The 27,350-nt window shown below is 43.8% G+C and overlaps 1 protein-coding gene across 1 annotated transcript in view; it reads left to right on the forward strand.

Annotated features, from left to right (window-relative positions):
* Positions 1-27,219, forward strand: part of NCKAP1L (NCK associated protein 1 like) — a 50,330-nt gene extending 23,111 nt beyond the window's left edge. Inside the window, exons 14-31 of the mRNA XM_081311916.1 lie at positions 502-583; positions 772-830; positions 1,026-1,171; positions 2,258-2,390; positions 2,678-2,797; positions 5,059-5,204; positions 5,942-6,073; positions 9,292-9,510; positions 11,036-11,166; positions 14,484-14,581; positions 14,723-14,816; positions 14,970-15,052; positions 15,321-15,401; positions 17,911-18,004; positions 19,054-19,170; positions 19,677-19,786; positions 21,582-21,671; positions 25,804-27,219. Of these exons, the coding sequence (XP_081168042.1) occupies positions 502-583; positions 772-830; positions 1,026-1,171; positions 2,258-2,390; positions 2,678-2,797; positions 5,059-5,204; positions 5,942-6,073; positions 9,292-9,510; positions 11,036-11,166; positions 14,484-14,581; positions 14,723-14,816; positions 14,970-15,052; positions 15,321-15,401; positions 17,911-18,004; positions 19,054-19,170; positions 19,677-19,786; positions 21,582-21,671; positions 25,804-25,935 (2,067 nt within the window). The 3' untranslated portion in view covers positions 25,936-27,219. The remainder of the gene's footprint in view (positions 1-501; positions 584-771; positions 831-1,025; positions 1,172-2,257; positions 2,391-2,677; positions 2,798-5,058; positions 5,205-5,941; positions 6,074-9,291; positions 9,511-11,035; positions 11,167-14,483; positions 14,582-14,722; positions 14,817-14,969; positions 15,053-15,320; positions 15,402-17,910; positions 18,005-19,053; positions 19,171-19,676; positions 19,787-21,581; positions 21,672-25,803) is intronic.
* Positions 27,220-27,350: the final 131 nt, after the last annotated feature.

Genomic DNA, 27,350 nt, shown 5'->3' on the forward strand with positions numbered 1-27,350 from the left:
AGGTGGTCCCTGGTCATTTACCATTTGGAGTCATGCTGGTTGAATCTCATGCTCAGAAGATTAGGTGTCTAAACCCCCGATCTCCCTCTCTACATTTGTTAAAAGAAAAAAAGAAAGACAAGACTACTAATCCCATCAGTCCTTCTCCCCCAACCCCAAGTGAAACTACATACAAATAGGAAAGAAAAATAAAGAAAAACTGATGTTAACATGGCAGGGTTTCTAGGAAGTTCTCTCCATCTCTTGCTAGCTTGCCCTGTTTTGGGCACTTGGCAATTCTTTCTGTTTTATAGGCTTACGAGCCCATAGACTAGTTTCTTTTTTAAAAATTTTATTTTAATTTTTAAATTTGTTCTAATCAGTTATACATGACAATAGAATACATTTTGACACATTGTACACAAATGGAGCACAACTTCTCATTCCTCTGGCTGTACCAAAGACTAGTTCCTGTCTTGATAGAAACTATGTTCACTGACAGCAGCCCCAACCCTCTTTTAGAACCTATCTGTGTGTCCAGAGGAGGAGTCCATCATCATGTCCTCTTTTGTCAGTACCCTCTCCTCTCTGAATCTCAAACAAGGTAACTGGAGGTGGAGGGAGGTGGGGGAGGTGGGGTGTATATGAGAGTCATTATCTTTTTTCTAGAAATATTGATCTTTAGCCAGAGAATAGGGCCAGAAGACTTTGAAAAGAACTTAGATTCTGTGCAGTCAGATATTAGGGTGCTGTTTTATTGTTCTCTTTCACACTTGCTTCTGGTTTTCTCAGTTGATAATGGAGAGAACTTTGAATTCTCTGGATTAAGACTGGACTGGTTCCGCCTACAGGTAATGGGCACCCCTCAGATTTTTCCTTTCCCACAATCCCTTCTCTTTTATTTCCTAAGTTTTACTTTATGGAGTAACTGAAACTTGAAAACATATGACTAGATGGGACACAGCCAGGACAAATTGTAGTCCCAAGGCTGGGGACCCTTCTTATTCACCTTGCTTCTTCCTCTCTTTTTCCAACTCCAACTGCAGGCATACACTAGTGTGGCTAAGGCGCCCTTGCACCTGCATGAGAATCCTGACTTGGCCAAGGTGATGAACCTCATCGTCTTTCACTCCCGAATGCTTGACTCTATAGAGAAGGTGCTGGTGGAAACTTCTGACCTGTCTACTTTCTGGTATGCCTTGCCTGGGCTCTGTGGAGAACCATAATTTCCCTAGACAGATGGAAAAGTCCTGTTTTCCTTGCAATCTTAAAGGTAGATGTTCAACTTCACAGCTCACTCATGCCCCCTTGTAAAAGCCAGTAATCCTAACAGGTAGAATTGAAGTTGATTCCCTTATGTTCTATATTCATCCTTGTGAGGAAAGTTCTTTAGACTTAACACTACTTCCCCTTCTTTAGGATAATTCAGCAAGATGTCTTCTTCTAATCTTTTTGCATCTTCATTGTTATCTTTGGAAACTTCCTCAGTAACCCTCACCCAACTGGGGATCCAGCCCAGGGCCTCACATATGCTAGAAAGTGCTCTATCATGGAGCCACAGCCCAACCCTAAGCCCTATAGTTTTTTTTTTTTTTTAAAGGTCTCGGCACATTGGGTTTTAAAGAAATATGAAAAAATCTGGAAGTTTATGATGAGAACTGAAGATAATTGAGAGGGTGAAGAATAGGACCTTTGGAGAATAAACATTTAGCTTGTTTTCTACAGGTAGCACCTGACATTTATTAGGTACATACCTGCATTCTTTGAAGGATCAAACAAACAAAATAATATGTTGTCTGTGCTCTCTGCAATCAATATAAATTGGGAGATATAATACTCCTATGCCCAAAGGACATCAACATAATACTTGCAAATGTAAGAAAATAGGAAAAGAGACCATGAAGTTGTGAAGATAAAGGGCTTAGGAAAAATTCATCTCCTAGAATTAATCTGTGAAGTTTTTCTGAAACTGGAGTGTCAAATTTGGGGAGAAATGTTTATTTAGGACTTCTAAATTAGGAGGAATGGCCCAAATAATGCAAAGGTTCTGAGGGAAAAATAGCAAATTTTATGCAAAGAAAAGGAAGAAGATTCTCACTGAACAGTCTTGGGGCTTTTGTAAAGGTCTGGAAGGGTTAAGGTTCTTGGATTTCCTTCTATCTCAAGGGAAATTAGGAGGAAGTCGTGAATATCAATAAATATTTGTTGAAAGAATGAATATTCTCTGCTCAGAGGGCTCAGCTCATAACCTTTAAGTCTCCTTCCCCTTTCTCTGCAGCTTTCATCTCCGTGCTTTTGAGAAGATGTTTGCCATGACCCTGGAGGAACCCAACATGCTGCGATATGCCATCGCTTTCCCCCTAATTTGTGCTCATTTTGTCCACTGTACTCATGAGATGTGCCCTGAAGAGGTGGGTGTCCTGAACTCTGAGCCCTGCCACCTCTCTAGTCATATCTCATCCTTATTCCCCCAAACACAATTCCAAGGATTGATTTTGGGCCCAGGAAGGGTACAAACAGAGGTATGTGACATGAATCCCTAAGTATCTCAGTCTGATTTTGACAGTGTCTTCTCTTTCTGGACCTCAGTTTCTTCTTCCTGGCAATGGGCGGTTTAGGATTGGGGATGGGGGCAGTATTATGAGAAAGAAGTGGCTGTCCTGGAGATAACAAATTCCCCTTTGGTCCTTTCCCCTAGTACCCCCACCTGAAGAACCATAGTCTTCACCACTGCAATTCCTTCTTGGAGGAGTTGGCCAAGCAGACCAGCAACTGTGTCCTGGAAATCTGTGCTGAACAGCACAACCTGAGCCAACAGGTGGGCAAAGTCTGTTTCTGTCTCCTCTCCAGCCCTCGGTGCCTTCTCCTCGCCTTTGTGTTCCTCTCAGATGCTAAATTCTTCAGCTCTTCCTCAAGTGGGGCTGAGGCTTTTGTGTATGTGAGTTGGCGGCAGGAATCCTTTCTTAGAGTAGTCCTGTCAGTCCTTTCTCCCATAGGACTAGATAGAGGTGTCTAAAAATACTCTTATTTGAACAGCTGCACTCCAACAGAATCTGTGTTCCATTTGAAGAGATCTGGAAGATGAGTTAACTTTCTCATTTACTCCCTTCCTCTCTTCTGTGTGCACATACTTGGGACTGTGGCCCGATCCCTTGTCTGGTTCCTCTGCATCCTCACTTTCCCAGTGGCTCTCTGGATATTTCCAGGCACCTCTTCTGTGTTTATCGTCAGGGATGCTTTCTTGTCTTTGTCTTCTTTTTTTTCCCCCTTCTCCTCCCTTGACTGACTCACAGCACCTGGTCACAATTAGCTCAACCTAAATTTCAGAAAATTTGAAAATGAGGAACTAGTTTTTGCTGTTGCCCTGGAGTGTTTTAGATTTCCCAGATGACCCACCCTTCCTGGGTTTGAATCAGGCTTTGTAGCAGCTTGGGTAGAAAGGGAGCCCGTGTGCATTTCTGTGAAGCGTGTATTTTTTTAAGAACAGTTATACAGATTACTTAACCTTTTAGTTTTCTCATATGTAAAATGAAGATTAAAATACTTTCTTCCTAGAGTTGTTAGAAGGATTAAATGAAATAGAGTACATTAAATATTTAATATACAACACTCAATAAATGTTAGCTCTTGTATTAATTGGTAGTTGCTGGACATTAAGCCCTTTGCTAGATGTTTGGGGTAGGGATGCAGAAGGAAGGCGCATGATCCCTGTCCTTGCAGAATGTTCTCGTTTATGGGAAAGGGAGTAAAAATATATGTTTGAAGGAAATTTCAGTAATTAATGCAAGGAAGATGTGCAAGTGAGCATACTTATCAGCATATTCATTCCCAGGAATGTCTACCATATATGCAAGAGATACAGGTAAAGAGATTTACTCACTGCTGTACCTGGAATGCTAAACCTTAATGTGAATAATTGTTTTCACACAAGATCTTTTGTTATCTTTGGCCCTTCAGAATTAACATTTTGAGTAAATAATTAGTGATGTTGCCATTACTGATAGTGCTACATTTTAAGGACTGTTTATAGAATCTACCACAGACATTTTTATTATGTATCTATTTTTTGATACCAGGAATTGAACCCAGGGGCACTTTACCACTGAATCACATATCCAGCCCTTTTTATTTATTTTTTATTTAGAGACAGGGTTTCACTAAGTTGCTTAGAGTGTCAGTAAACTGCTGAGGCTGGCCTTGAACTTGTGATTCTCCTGCCTCAGCCTCTTAAATTACTGGGATTATGGGTCTATCATGCCTGGCCCCTACACACACTTTTGGATAATCCCAGGGTTGATGCATTCTCAAGTCCATTAAGGTGGACTTGTTTTTTAATTTTTCTTCTTGGATCAGGTAAGATTTTGGATTTAAAAAAGAAAATGTGACCAAAAGTGCAAAATTGTTTTTCTTGTGTGGCACTTTTCTATGTGTGGCTCTCAGAGGAATTCCAACTGAGGAGTTTTCACACTGCTTTGCACATGCTCAGTAGCTTTGGAATCAATAGAGAATTCCAAGTTGATTCTTTGAAAGCAATACCTGAATATCCAGTTGTATCATATATTTTCTATATGGCTAACTGAAGAAGAGAAGTGATGCAGGATTGATGTTTAACTAGCAAGAAATATATTTCTAAAAAAGAGGTGGGAGGGGAATGTTGGCCAACTCTTCACTCTGAGGTTTTGGAAGGCTTTGGTACTGTGGGGAACTGTCTTCATGGAGCAGAATATGCAGGAATGTAGCAAGTTCCATCTAGCAAAAAATAACTTTCCCAGGGTGGAAGACCCTAGAAGGTGGTTTAGTGGAACTTTTTGCTTGAGTTTTCCATTAGGAAAGTCTCTCTCAGGCTGTAGGTGGGGAACATGGTGATCCCTGAAAGACACTGCTGTCTTGGAACTTTAAGGTTGTACATGGGAAGATATTTATGAAAACTGAAAGAAATGAGCACGTTCCAAATAGGCCTAGATTAGATTAGAGAAAGAAAAGCAGAAGAAAGAACAGATGATAATGGAGAGACCTTCTTATAACAACACTTTCAGAAATGAATCTCATTTCTCCCTTCAACTGTGTTTGTCTCTAAAGCTTCTGCCGAAGCACTGTGCCACCACCATCAGCAAGGCTAAGAATAAGAAGACCATGAAGCAGAAGCAGGCTCCCAAGAAAGGAGAACCCGAGAGGGACAAGCCAGGAGCTGAGAGTCACCGGAAGAACCGAAGCATTGTTACCAAGTATGAACCTGGCCTCAGAGGGCTACGTGGGTGCTGCATTAAAGAAGGGAAGAGGGCGGAATGTTTTCTCTGATAAGTGGATGCTAATTCATAATGGGGGTGGGCATGGGATGAATGAGGAACTTTGGATGGGGCAAAGGGGAGGGGGCAAAGGGGTAGGAAAGATGGTGGAATGAGATAGACATCATTACCCTAGGTACATGTATGATTGCACGAATGGTGTGACTCTACTTCATGTACAATCAGAGAAGTGAAAAATTCTGCTCCATCGGTATACAGTGAATTGAAGAGCTTTCATGTATAACTGATTAGAACTAATAAATAAATAAATAAAAGAAGGGAAGAGGGGAGGTGATAGAGGAAAGGGAAAAAAAGTGGAAGTGGTGGGAAGTGATGGATATGGAAAAGCACTTTAATGTTTATTTATTTATTTGTAGTTGTAGTTGGACACAATACCTTTATTTTATTTATTCATTTTTATGTGGTGCTGAGGATCAAACCCAGGGCTTTGCACATGCTTGGCGAGCACTCTACCACTGAGCCACAACCTCAGCCCCTGGAAAAGCACTTTCATGTGAATTTTCCACTTTGCTTTTGAAGGCAGCATTATGTATACTATTCTAAGCTGAGGATCCCTACAAGATGAAAGGAGTTCAAGGCCATGTGCCTGGCACAGTCCTTCTCACACACCAGTAGGCAGGGGCAGATCTGTAATCAAGGCTCATTTTATTTTCCAGCATGGACAAGCTACACCTAAACTTGACAGAATTGGCACTGACAATGAACCATGTATACAGCTTCTCTGTGTTCGAACACACTATTTTCCCTTCTGAGTATCTTAGCAGCCACCTGGAAGCCAGGCTCAACAGGTATCACTCTTTCCTTGTCTACGTTGGCATTATTCTTTTCTTGTCTGGGTAGCAAAGCAAGGTAGTCCTCAATGTCAGGCTTCTTTATATCCATCCTGGAGATTCTGCCGCGGTCACTCTGGCATAGATTCCAAGTTCCTCTGAAAAGCAAACAAAAACAACCCCAAACTTCTACAGGTGGTTTTGATGAACAGCCAGAATCCCTCACTCCTGGTTTAGTAGAATGAGCAGAACTGTTAGTCATCAGAGCTGTACCAACATCCAGGACATTAGCAATGACACTGGAGCAGATTAGCTTATTTAAGCCATTTTCCTTCCCTGTAAAGTAAGGATAATGATATTTACTTTGTAATTACAAATTACTTGTGGTTTAGAATTGCTAGACAATTAAAGATAATTATGAGTGCAAAGTTTCTGACATGTTATAGCCCTTAATAAAATAAATACCCTCTCCTCCTCTTTGCCCCTCATTGCATTGTTCCCTAAAGTAGGAGGAACACCCCTAATATTGGAATTGGATGCTGCAGTCAGCAATTAGGGGTATTGGATAGAATGATCATGAATAATCCTTTAGCCTTCTGTGTTTTGTTTTGGAATATGTAGCACACTCATTCAACAGGTATTTATTAAATACCTAGTATGTGTCAGGAGTGTTCTAGAAGCTGTCAACACAGCAGTATACAAAACAGATAAAAATCTCTGCCCTATAAAGCTGACTTCTAGTGCAGGAGATGGACAAACAAAATAAAAAGGTAGAATGAATGGTAGATAGTAATTATCCAAGTAGAAAGAGAGTGCAGGAGAGGGAGATGGGGGCTGTGGACATGGGTGTGGGGGGGGGGTGGGAGTATTGTAGTTTTATATAGAGGGTGACCAGGGAAAGCTCCTTGAGAAAGTGACATTTCCCAAAGGAGCTAAGGAAGCTAGGGAAACCAGCATTCCAGGTGGAGGAAAAGCCAGTGCTTTTCTGAGGTGGGAACGTGTCTGGTCTGTTGGATGGATGTGGAGGAGCCGATGTGGAAGAGCCATTGTGGCTGAGCAGAACTAGCTGAGCCCTGTTGAGACTGGTGGGACTTGAGGTTAGAGAGGGTGGACATAATGGGGATGGGAGACTATAGGTACTTATGTGTTTTTGTTTCAAGGATTCTGGCTTTTATCTGAGATGGGGAACCTTGTCTGGTTCTGAGCAGAGTTGTTGTAAGATTTGCCTCCGTATTTCTCTCTGGCACTATTAGTAAGAGTTAGGACAGAAGCAGGGAGACCAGTTATGAGTCCCTGTTTTGTTTTAGTTTGGGTACTAAAGATTGAACCCAGGGGCTCTCTACCACTGAGCTACCTTCCGTGAACTCTTTTATGTCCTCCCCCCCCTTTTTTGTCCCTTTTTTTTAAAAAAATTGTTTTTAGTTATAGATGCACACAATATTTTTATTTTTATTTGTTTATTTTTATGTGGTGCAGAGGATGGAACCCAGGGTCTCACGTGTGAGAGGCAAGCGCTCTACCACTATGCTACAACCCAGCCTTAACGAAACAGGGTTTCTTTAAGCATTTTTATTTTATTTTGAGCGTGCTACATATTCCAATTTATTTTATTTCACTAAGTTGCCCAGGTGGGCCTCAAATTTGCCACCCTCCTGCCTCAGGTTCCAAGGTAGTGGGGATTATGCGTGTATACCACTGTGCTGGGCCTATGAGTTTGTTTTATTCATTTGTTTGTTTTTTTATTTTGCAGTGCCGGGAACTGAACCCAGGGGTGTGCCACAACTGAGCTCTATCTTTAGCTCTTTTTCTTTTCTGAGATGGGGTCTTGCTAAGTTGCTTAGAGCCTCACTATATTCCTGAGGCTGGCCTTGAACTTGTGATTCCCCCTGCCTCAGCCTCCTGAGTGCCATCATGGCCAGCTGAATCTGTATTTTGATTGTGGGACAGGCAGATTTATTTTTCAATTAAATTCTTTTTTTTTTTTTTTTTTTTTGCAGTACTAGAGATTGAATCCAGGGTTTTGTGCGTGCTTGGCAAATGCTCCACTATTGAGCTACATCTCCAGCCTCTTCAATTAGGTTTTTGCTTGGGTGAAGTAAAATTAGTTTGCATTCATTACATACACATTAGCTACACGGGAGAAAGTGTCTCAGTTGTATACACAATGTCAAGAAGATGGCAGTGTGATAATCACCCTTCAGAAACTGCTGGTGGTTGCTAGGTCCTGGATCAGCAGGGGCGTGAGAGTCTAGTTTCCCCATAATATCTCTGGTACTTGCTTCATTGGGCATTCTGTTCCCACAGCCCCTAGGCTGGCCTGGAGGCTTGGCCTCAGTGAGAACTCTAACCAGGCTTGCCCTTGGTCCATCCCTTCTGTGGCTCAAGGGTCTTTTCCTTTTCATCTGGGGAGCAGGCTCTCCTGTTCCCCACCCTGATTTGGCCATAAACATTAGACAAAAACAAAACAAAACAAAAACCCTAAATAAAAAAACTTCCAACAATTTTGTGGCTTTAAAGAAAATCTGAGGAACTCATTTATAATAGGATGCAAATGACTGACAAAGGCCTGGAGAGAGGTGTTCCTCCTTCTCCTACAGTTTACCTTTTTACAAGGACAAAGGCCTCAGTCAAAGGATTGACTTTAATGGAGACATCTCAGGTAACTGGAGAAGGTATTTTGGAAGGAGCTGGGGGCCCGAGGGGGAGGGGTTTGCTGTTGAGTACCCACAATAGCGGAGTGTGGACAGTTATGACTGTGGCCATATGCCCGCCGAGTGTGCTGCCATCCATGGCCACTGGGGACTGCATTGCACTTCCAGGGATTTCTAAGCATGTGTTTCCATTCCTGTCATTGGTTGGAATCACTCTTTCCAAGTTAAGGCAAATACTGGTGCTGAGAACAATGGAATTTGGAAGCTCAGATCTTTTACCAGCTTCCCCGATTTCTTCAGAGGAGGCAGAAGAGCATAATGATTAGGCACCAAATCTTACTGAATTCTGCTCTTGCCTCTGCCACTTGCCAGTTGCGTGGTCTTCAACAAGTGATTTATTCTATGCCTCCGTTTTGTTATTTTTAAAGTGGGGATAATTGTCCCTACCTTATTAGGTTGCTATGAGGTTTAAATGAGATATTATGTTTAGTAAAATCAGAGCCCAGCATCTGGAACACAGAACACAATAAGTGTTATGTTATTTATCATTATGATTATGATTATGATTATTTTTTAATCACTTAGAGCCATTGTCTGGCTGGCTGGCTACAACGCTGCAACCCAGGAGATCCTAAGGCCTTCTGAGCTATTGGCCGGAGTCAAAGCATACATTGGCTTCATACAGTCACTGGCCCGGTTTTTGGGTGCAGACGCTTCCAGAGTCATCCGCAATGCTCTCCTGCAGCAGACACAGCCACTGGACTCGTGTGGGGAACAGACCATCACCACTCTCTATACGAATTGGTCAGTGTTGCTTACCCTTCCCCAGTGCCTTTCCTTCTTATTAGCACTTTTTTCTTTGCAGGGCCCAAGCATTTTAGCTTCCATGGTCATGGACCCCCAAATGAAGGCTTGTTTCTGCTTGAGGATCAGGGCAGTAAGCTGGGACAAGTGCTGATCCACTTCTGTTTCCCATGAGGTTTCTTTCTGAACTTCAAGATAACACCCATCAGCCCACCCTGCAGCCATTTGACCCCTTTCCTATTCATCTCCACTTCTTAACCTTCCTTTTCTAGATTCTTACTGTTTTAATTTCTAACTTCCTCTTTCTGATATCCTAATTTCTTTTTGCTCTAGCTTTTCCCTCTGAGAACATTCTACTGACTTCTCCCTGGAACTTTGTCTCCTCATCCCCAGACATGGCCATATCAAGTCTAGGAGATTATTCTTAATAGGAAAGGTGGCCTCCTTCCCCAGATTGAGAAGGTGTAATCAACACCATTTCCTCTGAGATTTTTGAGGAGCTGGATTCCCTTCCTCAAGCCACTGGGTGGTGCTCTTAATCTAATATCAGTTTAGCGGGAGCCATCTGCAAAGAACCCCCTGAGTAAGGGGAGTAAAGTTTGCAAATACAAAGGTCAACAGGGATCAGACAGGCAAGATAAGGGATGTCACGAGCTAGCTGAGGACTTTGAGAGGGTGGAGAGGGGATGCTTCTCTAAAGGGGACATCTACCATTTAGCAACACCTGAATCATACCCAGTAAACTCTTATTTTTAATGTAAAATATCTGATTAAAAACTTGATAACAAATTAAAATTGAAAGGGAAAAACATATTTGACAGTGGGGTTGGCCCACTGGTGGTTAACTTGTGACATCTGTAAAATAGACTCAGAGCTGGTGCCTGAGTAAGTAGTGGCAGGAGTTGGGCAAACCTTTCCCCCTGTACTGGCTGGATTCTGGTTCCTCAAAACTCAGAGGTCAGGAGGAAATATTTGAAGAGTGGATGACCAGTGTTCATGGGGCTTTTCTCTGCCCAGGAAGTTTGACTTGAGGTTAACCTCCAGGTTCCTAGGTCCTCAGTCCAACCCTATTGTTGGATCAGTTGACACTAAGTATATCTCAGAGGGCCCCAATTAGTAGGATTTTTTTTTTTTTTGGTAGGAATTGAACCCTGAGTCTTGCACATGCTAAGCAGGTGCTCAACTACTGAGCTATACCTCAGGCCCCAGAAGAATTTCTTTTTTATGCCAGGTTGAGCCTGTCTTATCTGACAGAAGGCAAGGTTGAAAGAATGCAATTGTTGAAAAAGAGTAGGGCTGAGGGATTAGACGTACATGCCATTGCATTTTTCAGCATAGAGAAATACCCTGCAGATCAGAGGCCAGAGTTTGGGGTGTGGATTGTTGTATTGTCTTCTTTGAGTCTCTTCTCCCTACCCTGGTCTTTAGCAGAATTTCTCTTCCCAAGCCCAGTGGTAGTGGTAGGCAGCAGTGATTGGGAGAAGGGATTGGACACTAACTCATGCTTTCTTGGCCAACCTTGTAGGTACTTAGAAAGTCTGCTTAGACAGACAAGCAGTGGGACCATCATCCTCTCCCCAGCCATGCAGGCCTTCATCAGCCTTCCCAGAGAGGGCGAGCAGAACTTCAGCGCAGAGGAGTTCTCCGACATCTCTGGTGAGCCCAGGGCCTGGTCTTTCCCTTCCAACAATACCTTGGCCCACAGACCTATCTAATTTTTTCCACCTGCAGAGTGATCCTTCTGCATTCTCTTCATTATCTCTGCTAGGCCCTGCTAAGAATTTTGGGAAAAATAAAGAGATTCTAAGCAAAGCCCAGAATTGAAGAGTGGCCAGGGGGTGCTGAGAGTGGAGAAGAAAAAGAGTTTAGGAGCTAGGCAGGGATGTTGAAATCACTGAAGGGGTTTATTTTTCTACAGAGAATGCAGGAGCAGCACGTTAGTGATGGGTAAAGCATAAGGAGGGCATTCTCATGCTTGAAATGATTTAACAGTGGTCTGATGCCATGGCATTTTCTTCCCTGGGGATAAATTTAGAGCCTTGCTCATGTTTGGATTGCTGACGTTTAATGATAACAATGATGATGGGATGATGAGTGACATTTATTGTGAACAGAGTTCTAAATGTTCACGCACAGTAACTCAGATAATCCTCACAACAGTTTGAAGAAGATACACTCATTATTCCCATTTTCCAGATGAAGACACTGAGATACAAAGAGTGTAAAAGCTTGCCTAAGGTCATGCGTTCATAAATGGTAGGACAGGAATTTCAACTCAAGCAAAAACTAGAACAATGTAGGGCTGCTTCTCAGTTTATAGAAAGCTTTTGTGTGGGGGTAGATGGGTGGGCAGGGGTAGATAAGGGCTGTGAAGGGAAAGAGTTGGGAAGCTGGTCTCTATTTTTCTATGTTACTATTATTTTTGAGGTTCTGGAGAATTTAACCCAGGAGTGTCTTACTAATGAACCATACTGAATTATATCTCCAATGTGTCCCCCACCAAAAGATTTTTTTTAATATCTTCATTTTATTTATTTATTTTTACGTGGTGCTGAGAATTGAACTCAGGACCGCACACATGTGAGGCGAGTACTCTACTGCTGAGCCACAACCCCAGCCACGATTTTTTTTTTTTTTTTTGACACAGGGTCTTATTAAGTTGCACAGGCTGGCCTTGAACTTGCCATCCTTCTGCCTTAATTTCCCCAGTAGCTAGAATCATGGACATGTGCTATCAAGCCCAGCAGCTGGTTCCTTTTTAAAGAGGGCTTGAAACCATACAGATCTTTTTTTTTTTTCATGGTACTAGAGATTGAACCCAGGATCTTGCAAGTGCTAGGCAAGTGCTCTATCACTGAGGTCTATTCCTGCTCTTTTTATTTTGAGACAGGGTCTTGCTGAGGTGCTCAGGCTGGCCTTGATCTTGTGATTCTCCTGCCTCAGCCTCCTGAGTAGGTGGGATTACAGGCTGTTTGCCCCAAGACCTGGCACACAGCCGGTAATGTTGTTTTATGGACTCAGTCATTCATGAACTATCCTTCCTTCTTCTTCCTCTCACCTCTGTATAAATCGTGAGTTGTTCATGGTCACTGGGACAGGCAGAAGATGTTCCAGGGATCTTGTCCTCTACCTTTTTGCCTCCTCCTTTGGGGATATTAAGAAAGCCAGAGTGTACAGGTGTTTTTTTTTTTTTTTTGTTTTGTTTTAATTTTTTTTTTTTTTTTTAGTTTTAGATGGACACAATATATTTCTTTATTCATTTATTTTTATGTGGTGCAGAGGATTGAACCCAGTGCCTCATACATGTGAGGCAAGTGCTCTACCACTGAGCCCCAGCCCCAGCCCTACAGTTGTGTTTTTACACAGTTGTGTTTTCCAGTTCTGCCTCCTTACTGTCATTGTACCTTATTCTTTACCTACTGGGGGGTTTTAGATGTCCCCTTCCCAACAGCTCTACTCCCAAGCTATAGGCAGCCTCTAAGATCTGCTTTAGGTCTTGTTGACAACTGACAAGCAGCAGGAGGTAATGCTCATTCCCCCTTCTACCACCCCCACCCCAATTTCCCTGGGTTACCATGGCAATGGGGCAATGCTATTGCAAAAATAGATAGATAGAAGGAGAAGGATGTCCTGGGGTTACTAGCTGGGTGTAGAGAAGACTAGAATAAAGAGGTTTGACAGATCCAAACCAGTAGATCAGTGTGTCTCCTCTCTGTCAGCTCCAGAGAAGGTGATTGTGGTTCCCTTTCCTTCTGTCAGCCATGTTTAGCATTATCTAAGTTGACCAGTTGGGAAAGCCTTGTATAATTCTTAGCTCAGTTCTCCCTATTACAAATAGGTGATTCTGAAAGTGTCTAGTATCTACTTTGGACAAGGTTCTGTGTCATCTGCTATGATCAGGTTTGCTTCCTTCCTCTGTCATTGGGGGAGGTAGAGATCGACTGGTCCTGCCTTCAAAGACTTGAGTGCAGGGCTTGACGCTTTTCTCCCTGAACTTTGATTAATGATAGTCACCTTGCCTTTCTTCTACAGCTCTCTAGTTGCTGTTACTTCTGGTCTTTTACAGTTTTTCCTGCTGGGATGGCCCATAGCCAAAGATCACAGCCAGAGTTCCTCTCTAGCAGAGTTTGTCACTAGTGCTTCCAACACGGAATTTCCCCAGGCAGGTTTTATTTAATTCACAAAGGGCAAAAGCAATCTGGGTGGGGAGGAAGAAGGCACTGACTGAGAAAGACCAGATTTAGAGGGGAAAAAAATGAAAGGAAAAGAAGAGTGGAGACTCTGGGGATGTGTGTTGAAAAAAGAAAAAAGAAAAGGTAGCTTGGAAAACTTGGACACATTAAATAAGGAAAGTAAAAGAGGCATTGCATTGTATGTCTGGACCTGCCCCTGACGTGAATAAGAGACCTTGGACAAGCACCTAACCCCTCTTGTCTGTAAAGCCAGGATGAAGTGCCTGTGGCCCAGACCTCAGAGAGCCGTTATTAGCCAACACAATAAGAATCCCTTGTTCATATGTATCTTTATAGTTTTGTAAGGTTTTTCTAATGTAGCATCTTATTCTTACATCAACCCTGTGAGGAATTCACAGGAGACATGAATTTCTTCATTTTACAGAGAAGTAAATAGGCTCAGAGAGATTCAATGGCTTATTTGAAGTCCTAACAACTCATGAAGCTAGTATGGCAAGAGCCAAACCCAGGCATCAAGTGAAGGGCTTGGGAAAGTATAGATTCTTACAAGAAAGTGAAGTCATAGTTATCTTGGTGTGAGTTGTAGTGGGAAGAGGGTAAATTATCCCGTGGACAGACTAGACCTATCACCTGAATGCAGGATTTCAAGCCATCTTTGCTCTTCAGCTTCCCACTTCCTTTCCTTGCTAGACATTTTAAAGTTCAAATTACCCTATTCTGTTGTACAAATGCCCCAGCGTCCCCTGAGTCCCACTTGGGACCTCTAAAACTCTGTTCCAGAGATGCGAGCCTTGGCTGAACTTTTGGGCCCCTATGGCATGAAGTTCCTGAGTGAAAACCTGATGTGGCATGTGACCTCTCAGATTGTGGAGCTAAAGGTACTGTGGAAACAGGTCCCCTGGAGAAGGGTCCCATCTTGGGAGAGGAGGGGTAGGTGAAGGAGGCTGGAGGCAAGATGTAACATTGGTGTCTCTCTCTCTCTTTTTTCCCTACTTAATGTCTCTGTTCCTGGGCTGCAGAAATTGGTGGTGGAAAACATGGATATACTTGTTCAGATCAGATCCAACTTTAGCAAGCCGGACTTGATGGCTTCTCTGCTGCCACAGCTGATGGGTACATATTTCTCTACAATGAGAAAGAACTATACTATGGGAATGGCATTGTCGATGACAAGGGTTTTCAGGGACCTGAGGTTAGGCTGGGTTTGAAGAAGCAAAACTATCACTCTCCTAAGATCTCATCTCTAATATCCCTCTTTCCCCTCAGGAGCAGATAATGTGTTGAAGCGCATGACCATTATTGGAGTTATTCTCAGTTTTAGGGCCATGGCTCAAGAGGGACTTCAGGAGGTGAGTGTCAGAGAATCCCAGATGTTCTGTGGGTAGGGTTTACATGAGAAGTTGTGAAAGGGGTTGGTGAGCACTGAAGAGAAGCAGAAGTCCTAGGAGGTTCCGGTGACTAGATGAGCTGAGGAAACCTAGAGGCACGAGGGGAGGGATAGCTTGGATAGCTGATGACCTTCTTATCTAAGTTGAGGCCCCTTTTCCGCTTGTCCCCCCTTGTTTTAGAAGGTGCTGGCTGCTGCCCTGTGGACTCATTCATCTTTTCTTCCTCCAGGTGTTCTCTTCCCACTGCCCATTTCTCATGGGTCCTATCGAGTGCCTGAAGGAGTTTGTCACTCCAGACACAGACATCAAGGTAGGGAGGTGCCAAGTGGAGTCCAGTTAGGAGACCTTTGCTGGGAGAGAATGGTGTAGCTAGGGACTGGGAGGGAGAGGGCTCTGAAGAACACTGCAGGAATCAGCCAGGATTCCAATAGGAAAATGGGCAGCAGATATTCTTGGAGAGAGAAAGTGGAGCTGGGGAGACATGAGGGGTAGGGAGAGAAATGGAGTCTGGGGAGGTTGGGGAAACATTCCTGGAGGGGGAGATGTGCCTGTAGGTTTTCACCTGAGGTAAGCAATGTGCAAATTAGATGCCAAGCTGTACGCAGGCAGGTCCCCTCTTTAGACAGGAGCTCCAGTACCTTTTGTAAGGTTTGTTCTTCCCATTCTCACCCACTCTGCCTGTCCTCAGAGTTTGTTTCTTTTCCTGCTCTTTTTCTTCTTCCTGGTTCTTAACCGTTCTGGCCCTTTGTCACCTGCCTCAGGGCCCTTTTGCAAAAGAGGAAAAAGGGCTTCTGCAGGTCACCTGGGTTAGATGTCCACAGCCCTTGCACATCTTTTAGTCATCTTGTCTTTTGAATCATCTGGAACAAACAAGTGTGTTACGTAGGAAATATAGCCAAAGCCTGGGGACAAGGTCTTTCCAATGCAAAAGGAGGTGGCTACTTTTATGATTCCTTTAAAGGAGAGAGGTTTGGTGAGAAGGAATAATTTAAGCTGGAGCCAGTGGTGCATTCCTGTAATCCTAGCCACTCTGTGGACTGAGGCAGGAGAATTGCAAGTTCAAGGTCAGCCTGCGTAATTTAGCAAGATCCTGTCTAAAAATCAAAAGGGTTGGGGGTGTAGCTCAGTGGTAGAGTGCTTGACTGGCATGTGCCAGTATGAGGTTAAATCCCCAGTATTAGGGAAAAAAATTAAATTGGATATTACGAAACACTTCCTTGCTTTGAGAACATAAGAGTGAATGAAGTTTCCCCTCTACCTGCCTGAAATCACCTGAGGGGTGGTCATAGGGGCAACAAGAGCGATGCTGAAGCGTCTCTAGGTTGACTGCCCTCCTGAATGTTCTGATTTGGGACTGAGTCTGGGTTTTGGGCAGCTGCTGCTGTCGGGGCTGAACGCTCTAGCCTGTCAGGAGCTTGTCTAGCTGATATCTCCTGGGCAGCTGTGAGCTTGCCTGTGAAAAATAAGCAGGTGTGGGCAGAGAAGGGGGATGGCCTGTCCATCTGAGGGCTGTTACTTTCTGGAGAGATAAAAAGATTAGGAGGAGACAAAACAAGACCCCTTCAGGAAGTTACAGGTCATGGACCAGGTCCCTGATCTGCTTGGCCATGGTTGCCACAAACAGGGTCAACTGGGGCCTAGGGGATTTAAATAAAGGGCAGAGCAGAAGGTGGCTAAGGTTTGCCTTCTGGGTCAGTACCATGAACAAAGTGTGTGCATGTTGTAATGTCTGTATAAAGATATACTACTTAGAAGCAATTGTCCTTGTTCTCTTGGAATATTTCAAAGTTTTATTGATTTTTTAATATATTTTAAGCTTAAAAAGGGGTTTGAGTTCTTGGTGTTGGAATGGGGGGTTGGGGACCTATATCCTGGGAACCTTATTGTAAGTACATCAAGGGATTCAGATATCAACCAATCAATCTTTTTGAACATCTTCTGTGTTCTGAGCATTGTGTTAAATGCTAGAGAAGATAAAGAAAAATCAGAGTTCCTGGTTTTAAGATAAAGAGGAAAAGGCATAACAACATTTGCTCTGTTAGTCATTAGGGTAGACGGGAGCTTTGCCCTTGAGATCTAATTGAATTTTCACAATAACTCTGTGAGCTGAGTATTATTATCCCAGTTTTACAGATGAGAAAATTGAGGCCCAAAGAGGTTAAGCCAAAATCACATTTTAGTGAGTTGGTTGCTAGGATTTGAGTTTAGATCTGTTTTGTTCTAAAGTCACCTTCTCCCTTCACTATGCCGTGGGGTTCAAAAAGTTATAATCTATTTGGTGAGATCAGCCATATGTCTCACTTCCTTTCTGAAAAGATAAGCAATGCCAGGTGCTGTGTGTATCAATGCTAGAGGGACCAATTTAAGGGGTGGGGGAGATGAGTTTGGGCTGAAGTAACCAGGGAGGCCTTCACAGGGCAGATTGAGATTAGAGTTGAGCCTAAGGGATGGGCGTGACTTCGATGTAAGTAGAGGAAGGAAAGAGCCAAGAGGCAAGAAGTGAACCAAAGTGTAAAAGAAAGAAAGGAAGTTGTGGTTTGGGGACAGTGAATAAATTACCTTCGCTTCATTGAATGAAGCATTTAGGGAAATAAGATTGAAAAGTAAATTTGTACAGTGGAGTGTCCTGAATACCAAGTTAAGGCATTTGGGCTTTCTTCCTGGAGACTAGGGAAAGCTTTGAAAGGAATATCTAGAAAAAATGATATAGTACACCAAAATCTTAAAATCTGTGATCCAGGAATTCAGGCTGCTAGTAGCTTCTGCCAAGTACTTTTCTCCTGGATTCCTACCCAAAATGTTGTTTTCTTCTCTACCAGGCTACCCTAAGTATCTTTGAGCTGGCATCTGCTGCAGGGGTAGGCTGTGACATTGACCCAGCCCTAGTGGCTGCCATTGCCAACCTGAAAGCTGGTAAGATAGGGGACAGCTGGGATGAGGGAGGGCTTGTGCCCTACTTTTGGGTAAGAAAATGTCAATGTCAAAGGAGCCTTTATTTGGGATTGTGAATTCAGAGGATATAAACTGGTAGGTATGGAAAGACCTGCAGTGTAGACCCTAACCTCCAGAAAATTTTAAAAAAAATTTTTTTCTTTTTAGTTGTAGATGGACACAGTACCTTTATTTTGTTTGCTTTTTTAATGTGGTGCTGAGGATTGAACCCAGTGCCTCACATGTGCTAGCTCTATCACTGAGCTACAACCCCAGCCCCAGAAAATATTTATGTAGGTGATTTAGGGTTCTCCATATGTTGCAAACAATTGATGTACCAATTAGCTAGATATGATGCTCTAAATGACAGTCTGTTTGGTGCTCAGCAAGTGCTCATAGGAACTTACACACTGGTTGGGGAAGCAAGACTCATGCAAATGAATCAAAGAACAAGCCAAAATAGTACCTGATTTCCCGGGAAGTTGTGTGGTATGGCATCTGACTTCCCCATACTGATCCTGTGTTCCTCCCTCCCACGTCATCACTTTGACACTATCCACTCCTTCCCCAGTCTCACACTTGTCTCTCATACTGTTCATTACACATTTCCTCTGAGTAGCATGTTCCTATGTACACGCACCCAGAAGAGGATGGAATCCAGTGACTGGCAGTGAGCCCTTTTGAAATTGCCAGACTACCCCCCTTTCTCTAATGGCCCACGAGTCCTCTCTCTCTTTCCTGCCTCTCCTTCCCTCCAGGCAGCTGACAGGTGTTTCAGGACTGCAGGTCAGCAGAGCCCTAGGCTAGGAGTTCTGCCCTGTCATCAGAGGAGGCCTCCAGAATTTGAGCCATTGGCTTTAAGTGGATGCTAGTCCTGTCTCCTTTAGTCGTAATCACTTTCCTATAGTGATTGGCAGAGTGTGTTCATAGATATTTTCTCATGTGGTCATAATTCTGTGAAGCAGGACCCCTGCCCAGAAGATAACTCCTATTTGCTGACTTACTCACTTTTCCTCTTTCCCTCTCACCAGACAGCTCATCCCCTGAAGAAGAATATAAGGTGGCCTGCCTGCTCTTGATCTTTCTTGCTGTGTCCCTCCCACTCCTTGCCATGGACCCTTCTTCCTTCTATAGCATTGAGAATGATGGTAAGTAAGGAGTAGGTGTGAGAAACCAAGGGTATTCAGGTTAGTGTCCTGGGGGGTCTTTCTTTTCTTTTCTTTTCTGTTTTTTTTTTTTTAACCAGGGATTGGGTACTTAACCACTGAGCCACACCCCCAGCCCTTTGTATTTTTTTATTTTGAAAAGAGTCTCAGTAAGTTGCTTAGGGCCTCCCTAAATTACAGAGGCTGGCCTTGAATTTGTGATCCTCCTGCCTCAGCCTCCTGAGCTGCTGGGTTTATAGATAGGCACCACCATGCCAGGCTGGAACATACAGATTTCTGATTCAGGTATAAATTTCTGTTTCAAAAAGCACTTCAGAATGAACTATGCATAAAATTAGATTCTAGTCAAATGCTAGGAATATCCTTCCTTTAATCCCCAAATGTCTTCTAGTCCTTTTGGTGTCAAATAGGGGTAGCCCAGCCTGAAAGAAATGAGAAATTACCTGTCGGGATCAACCTGGGGTGGCTCACTTTGTAATTTCTTTCAGGTTACAACAATAACATCCACTGCTTGACCAAGGCCATCATCCAGGTGTCTGCTGCCCTCTTCACGCTCTACAACAAGAACATTGAAACTCACCTCAAAGAGTTTTTGGTGGTGAGTGCATCTAGATGATAAGGAATGGAAGATGGTCAAGGGCTGGAATTGGTTGTCCTCAAATCCACAGTTATTGTCAAACAGGCCTTCGAGGTTCACCTCTCACTGGAATCATTCAGTAAATAGTGAGAGGCTCCTCTGTGAAAGGCAGAAGTTTGTTCTAAACTCCCTGACAGCCAGTGTTTCGGCTTCTGCCCGAGTACTTGAAAAATCACTGGACAAAGAGAAAAATCTGAGTTTTGCCACTACACAAGATTGTATAACGTCTAAAGAGCCTAACTTTTAGGCCTTCAGTTTTCCCATTTGTCAACTAGGGAGATAAAACTGAATCCATCGTTCATCACCTGGGTATGCATGGGAATATCCTAGGGAACTTGTTAAAATAGATTCTTGATCTTTACCCTAGACCTACTGAATTAGAATTTGCCAGGGGAGGCTGGGTTTCTGTGCTTCTAATTTGGTCTCCAGAAGATCAGATGCGCATTAAAGTTGTCAAGACACTGAATTTTATAACCTGCCAGTCCCTTTCTAACTCTATGTTGACAGTCAATGACTAATTTTCAGATTTTACTGGAAATCAGAGTCGCCTGGAGAGTTTGCACTTCCAATGAGTTCCTAGTTAAACTTGATGTCCTTTGTCTTGGGCTCTTACTTTGAGAACCACTGATCTAGATTTCTATGGACTGGGGTTCACAACCAGATGGCTGATTCCTCTATAGGTTATGTCCAATTTGTTTGAAAAACTGTTTCAAAAAATGTTTTCAGCCAAAGTTTGACTCCTGTAACTATCACCATTGATCTTAGTTTTGCCTCCGGAAAGACACAGAATAAATAATCTCCTTCCATAGTTGAAAGAGGCCCTAGTGTTTTCCATTCTAAATCCTCCACAGAGGAATCCTGTCCATACACTTCTGATACATGGTCCATTATCCACTGCCAGTTTGAGCATTCTCAGTAGCAGGAAGCTTTTTTCTTTTGAAAAGCTTGGTCCTGATTTAAGAGCTGGAGCCTCAATTTTTTTTTTTCTTCCAGGAGGAAACAGTAGATCATATTGTTGTTTCAGGAATTATACCCTTGTCCTGAGAAGTACATGTCAAGGACTGTAGGTTGGTTAGAGGGTCTCTAAACTGGGACAACCAACCATACAGAATGGGCTCTGAACATCTGAAATATAAAAAGAATTCACACCAGATTTCTAAGATGGGGTGAGAATGGATTCCCCCCCACCTCCTTTTCCTTTTTATCCTATTTGTTTGCTAAGTGCAGGTAACCTGAGTGTGGGATGTGAATCACATTTCTCTCTCCTGCTTTGATCTGTTGGGGGCCTGCAGGTGAATGGAGATGACAGCCCCTGGGGAGTTGACAGGAGGAGAATACCAAGAGCAAGAGTCTGAATCAGAGGCCTGGCTCTGGCTCCAGTCGTGAGGGGAGTCAGCTGTAAACAGCCTGATGACAGAGGTGTCTGGAGGCTGTCGGGGAAAAGAGAGATTAATCTCCTGGCACACAGCATCGCTGGCCTGTGTTCTAGGTCCTTCCTTTGCCCTGTGCAGCCCCTCCTCGGGCACCCTCAGCCACCTCAATTTGTTGGCACTGTCAGGCCAATAGGATCTGGGCTTGTTTATAGGCACTGTGCGTCTCTGAAACTGAGGGGACTTGCCTCTCCACCTGGAGTCCTTGGGAACATCCTAGCTGGTTTAACTCTCCTCCTTGATCTGTTCTTAACTTCCTGTAGCCTGAGGCTGTCCTATTCTGACCTCCATAAAAATCTGCTTCTTTATAAATTCTTCCCTTCCAGGTGGCCTCTGTCAGCCTCTTGCAGCTGGGCCAGGACACCGACAAGCTGAAAACCCGAAATCGGGAATCCATTTCTCTACTCATGCGCTTGGTATGTATCTTGTTTAAACTGGTCTGAGAAAAGAGAAGACGACTCCTTTTTAGGGTCTTTGGGTCCCTGCCATTGTCATCACCCAAAAACATTAACTAACAATTAAATTCTGCTTGGCCCTGTGGGTCTAATGCTCACATTCTGGCCAACATTTTAGATTTATGCTGTAATCCCAGAGCAGAGTCTTCCTGGTCCCTTGCTGACTGGGCTCCTTGTCCTGCGTTGCTTGTGAGTCTGACCTGATGGCACAGCTGTGTCCCTTATCAGTAACTACCTGTTCAGTGTGTGTTTGGTTTTATTTGACAACTTCCTACTGCTGTATTTCTTGTCCTTCAGGGTGCTGTGAAGAGAGTCCTAACTAGCACAGAGTGGAACAGAAGAGGTTTAGGGGTAGGGCTCTCAGGAAGCAAAGGATTTTAGCTGCAATGCAGGACCCAGTGGGCCATCAATCAGCCAGCACCTGCTGTCACTTTTTGCTTTTCAAGCTGTGGGTTTGCCTTTACTCTGGCAGAAAGTTCTGGAAACTCGACTTTATCTCTCCCCCCACCCCTGTTTCATGACCCTCTTCAACATGCTTATTCACTATTTTGTTCTAAAAGTGTGATTCTCCAGGTTGGTACCACACTTAGATATGGACAGGAGTGGCTCCTGCCTTTGCATATGTTCTAGAGATCCTCCTGTGGGCTATGGGGAGAGGATATGTTCACCTAGAGCCCCTGTCCCACCTCAAAGCACACACTAAACCTATGTGAGTGTGGAACTTCTTTTCCAAGTCCATCCTACTAAGCCAGACTATGGGTGTACCTCTAGGGCCTAAAGTATATGTGACAGGAGTTGAGAAAGTCTACATGTATATATGTATACAAAATCCCTTAAGCTGGGAGTGAGAAAAGTACTAGGATGGTGTTAGAGCCTGGTTCCCTCCCTTTACTCTGTTCTGTCTGAATTCTGAGGATTTTAAGGTTTGTTTGTTTTTTTAAAGTACTGGGGATTGAACCCAGGGTGCTGCCACTGACCTAAATCCCAGCTCTTTTCATTTTTCATTTTGAGACAAGTATCTTGCCAAATTGCCCAGGCTGACCTCAAACTTGCGATCCTCTTGACTTAGGCTCCCAAGTCACCGGGATTACGGGTGTGTGCCACCATATCTGGAAAAAAGCTTTATTGTTATTTACTTATGTGTATTTATTTGTAGTAGTGGGAATCAAACCCAGGGCCTAACACATGCTAGGCAAGTGCTCTGCCACTGAGCTACATTACCATCAGAGTTTAAGAATTCTTAAGCTCAGACTTCCATGAAATTACAAAGGTATATTATAAAGGCTGAAAGATGGAAGATAATAGTTTGCTAGTTTATTTAGTCATTTGGTAGGTGGGCCTCCATTGGTACTATTGGCCTTGGTCCAGAAATTTTGGAAGCAGGTATTCCTGGGACTCATTCCAGGTCCCCAACTCTAGAGTGGTATCTGTGTTTCAGTTTCTCCAGCTAGGAAGAGGCCTAGGCTGATTGGGAATAGGATGGAGGAGGGAAGGACATGATGGTATATATGTGTGTGGGCTGTGTGTGGTGAGGGGCAAGAGGGCTGAGGAAGGGCAAAGGCCAGAAGTGGGCTAGGTGGAACATAGTCTTTGGAGCAGCATAATTCTTCTTTTTTTTAATTAATTAATTAATTTATTTATTTTTAAAGAGCAGCATAATTCTTTATCCATAAAAGTGGGTAATAAAGCCAGGTGTGATGGCACATGTCTGTAATCCCATTGACTCGGAAGGCTCAGGCAAGAAGATTGCAAGTTCAAGGCCAGACTCAGCAATTTAATGAGACTGTCTCAAAAAAAAAATTAATAAAAGGGCTGGGTGTATAGCTCAGTGATAAAATGTCCCTGGGTTCAACCCCCAGTACCAAAAAATAAAAAGGTAATAATCCTTATGATAGAGTGGTTAGGATTTATGAGATAAAATATACAAAATTGCTCAGTACGTTATAGGTTCTCAACAAATGCACTTCCCCCTCTGTCTGCTGCTTATTTTAGTTTCCAGATGATTTAGGCATTCTTCTTGTGGTTTTCCCTCTGTAAGGTTGGAGGTGGTTCTGAATTGCCACTGAGCCTACCTCCTCTGTTTTGTCCCTGTCCTCCATCCCACCAATCTCTGCCCCCAAACATGGGGAAATGTCTGTCCCTTGTTGCCGCCCAGGGAGGCCAGCAGAATGGCAGTAGCAGAGTTAGGACCTGGCATTATTTGTTGGAGGTGGAGATTGGAGGGACTAGCTGCTGAAAAGCAATTTAAATGCAAATGTTTCTACAGATAAATTGGAAATGACTGGAGGGGAAGGAGCTATGTTCTGAGTTAAGAGAGGGTAGCCCCAAATTCTGGCCAATACTTCTCTCCCTGGGATTTTCTGTCTTCACTGTCAAGTCTGGGCAGTGTCCACCCCGATGTTGCCAGCCTTTCCTGGCATGGTTCCTGGGGGCAAGAGATGGCTCTCTCAGAAAGTCATGGAATCTGTGATGTCAGACCAGACCAGATCTTGGCCATTAGTCCAGGACTTATAATTCATAGGAGGGGAAACTGAGGGAGAGGGATAGAAAGATGATACTCAAGGTCTCCCCTGTGATATGAGAGCAGATTTGAGACTAGAACCTTAAGTTAATTAGGCTTCTACTCTAGGGCTTCTTTCAGTACCATATACTTCTACCAGTTCAGAACTCTGTTATTCTCTTGTGCTTCTCTGGGAACAGGAAGTCATGGGCCAATGGATCCTTCTGGAAGTCATCACTCATTTCCCTGTACCTAAGAGTGATATCCTGGAGAGGGAAGCTCATCTCTATCCTGCCTTACAGTTTGAAAGTCTTATGAGCAAGGAACTCTTTCTGTTATGAGACCTGGGATCTGCAAATTTGCCCAGGAGCATTCCTTTCCTTCAACCCACAGTGTCTGCTCTTCTGAGGCCGTTCTGTGTATTACCATGCGCATGTGTTTGAGAAGAGCAAAATCTTATAACTCGTAAAACTTGAAAGTACTTCAGATAGAAACATATAAGAGTAGCTGTGGCAGATTCTCTTTCCTTGGTGGATTTTCAGAACTTGAAATTCCAGACATGTTGGGAAGGGGCCCATCTGTGTGAATTGCCAGAGAATAGGGGACACACCTCTCCATTGCTTTCTCTTTCTTTCTTTTTCTTTTTCCTTTCTTTCTGTACTGGGGATTGAATTTAGGGCCTCATGCATACTAGGCAAGCATTCTACCACTGAGGTACACTCCCAGCCCTTATTATTTTATTTTGATAAAGGTCTCACTCAGTTGCCCAGCCTGACCTTGAATTTGTAAGCCTGCTGCCTCAGCTTCCCAAGTAACTGGGATTACAAGTGTGAGCCACCACACCAGGCCAGAGCACATTTTTAGTTCCTTAACCTCTTGGACACACTGCTTTCCCCTGTAACACAGGGGTGTGCTGCTCTCAGGGAACTCGCTCCCTTTGCCCATCCTCACCCCTCACTCCTACCCTCACCCTCACCCTCACTCTTACTCTTATCTGGGCATCTTGATCTATCTTCCTGCTTGTCTGTTGGAGCTGCTGGGATTACCACAACACACAGGCTTCTAATTAAACTAACTAATCATGCCTGCTTCTTTATGCAGTATCCTTAGTGTTCCCTAAACACTACTGAGCACGGGAGGAGACAGGCCCAGCACAAGAGGACCCATGTGGATTCTAGACCCCTCTTCCTTGGCCTGCAGTGGCAATTGTTCCTCTCACTGCGAAGCTTTATAACTGGCACTTTTATCCATCTTTACCTGCATCTGTGCTGCCCTCTTACATATAATTTAATATCCAGGAGAGAATGTTTTTTTCTGCCACCAGGAAGAAAAATTTTTTTTCCACTGCCTTCTTCTTCTGTTCTCTTTACAATAGCCCTGATGAAGGGGAGAGGGGCCATTATAATGGATCTGAGGAGTCCACATTGCCCTCCTGGAGTCACCTTAGGTGAGGGAGGAAGAGGGGAGTGTGATTTGGAACTCTCTTCTCTTGGAGCTCTTAAGGGCCTCAGAGATCCCGGGAGCTGCATGAAGAACAGTGTTACAGACATACATAATGCTGAAGGTTCTCATCTCTCGCCCTGTCTGTTCCAGGTGGTGGAGGAGTCATCCTTCCTGACCCTGGACATGCTGGAGTCCTGTTTCCCTTACGTCCTGCTTCGAAATGCCTATCGGGAGGTGTCCCGGGCCTTCCACTTGAACCGGGTGCCTGCCAATATCCACTGAAGGGCCCTTTGGACCTGCCTAGACCCACGCCATGGTGGAAACTGTGGTCATTTTCTCAAGGGTGGGAGTGGGGACGGGGTCACTAGGGAGAGAGGGTCAGGCACCAAGACTGATGAACTGGTATGCAGAGTACAGGACTGAGAACCCAAAGAGGTGGGGCAGGCTGGGGGCGTGGAGGACACTTTATGGAGAAAGTTAGGGGATTGGGATTGGAGATATATACAAATTTTTTTTTACCAGAAAAAAAAAAAAAAGAGTGACATACAAGTATATTTCCTATTCTGGTGACTAGAGCTTGGGCTCTGATAGGCATGGGTCTCGCCGACCTTCATCACTATTCTAGGATAATGCTGGCGGGCAGAGATGATCAATCATCATATTAAACCATAATGAGCTTATAATCCTCCCACTGGAGCTGCTATTGTCTCCTGAACATTCATTAGGACGATTATCTCCTCTCTTCCTCTTCCAAATGCATTCAGCAAACATGCAGCCTGTTCCCACTGCAGAGGGGCAGCAAAGGGACCCCTCTTCTCCTTTGTGGGATTCTTCCTCTGCCTCTGCTTGCCTACCTTACCCACTGGGGCAGGGAGGAAGTGCTCTCCAGAGGGTTTTGCTACCCTCCTGCTGTCCTACCCGTTGTGGATAATGAGCAAGTTCTCTGCTGTCACCCTGCCTGCTTTTTCTTTGATATCTCCCCAACCCATTACAGAGGGAAGGTCTGGGTCAATCCTAGGTCACATGACAGTGAAGCAAACCAGACTCCTATGGATTTTCCCTCCCACACCATTTGGGGGCACTCACTCTTCTTCGTATTTGGAGGGACTCATTTAACCCCAAATCCTCTTTTCAGCCCTGGGTACAGCTGTTGCTCCAGGCAGGGATTTCTCTTCTAGATCTTAAATTTCACAGACCTCATTAGGTTGTAGGGCCCTGAGAGTGGGTATCCTTGAGGGACTACTAGCTGTTTCAACTTAGCCCTTTTCTGCACTAATTAGAATTTCAAGTGTCACAGAGCCTGGGGCATTCAGGATAACACTGAACTAGGTTTAGTTAACTCCATGGCAGGAAACAGTGGCCCATCCATCACTGCTGAGCACCCACTGTCAGGGAGGATGAGAGCAACAGATCATGTATGTCAGAGGTCCAGAGCAGTTGGAGTGGGCAAATATAATTAGCTCGTCGATTAATTAGGGTCATGTCCATACTTCCACAATGAAAGGGAAGCAATTGTTGGCTTTCGGCAAAACCATCCGGCCTTCATTAACCTATTTTGATATCTGTTGTTGGATTTTGAATGTGTGTTTGCTTTTTATTTCTCCAGATCCATGCTTAGTTAATACTTTCTTGACACTCGAAATTCAACACACAAATTTTTTCTTAGCAACGACTGTCTGTTCTTTAGGAGAGAAGCA

This window comes from Spermophilus citellus (assembly GCF_964194105.1).
Source record: "Spermophilus citellus genome assembly, chromosome: 10".
NCBI lineage: Eukaryota > Metazoa > Chordata > Mammalia > Rodentia > Sciuridae > Spermophilus > Spermophilus citellus.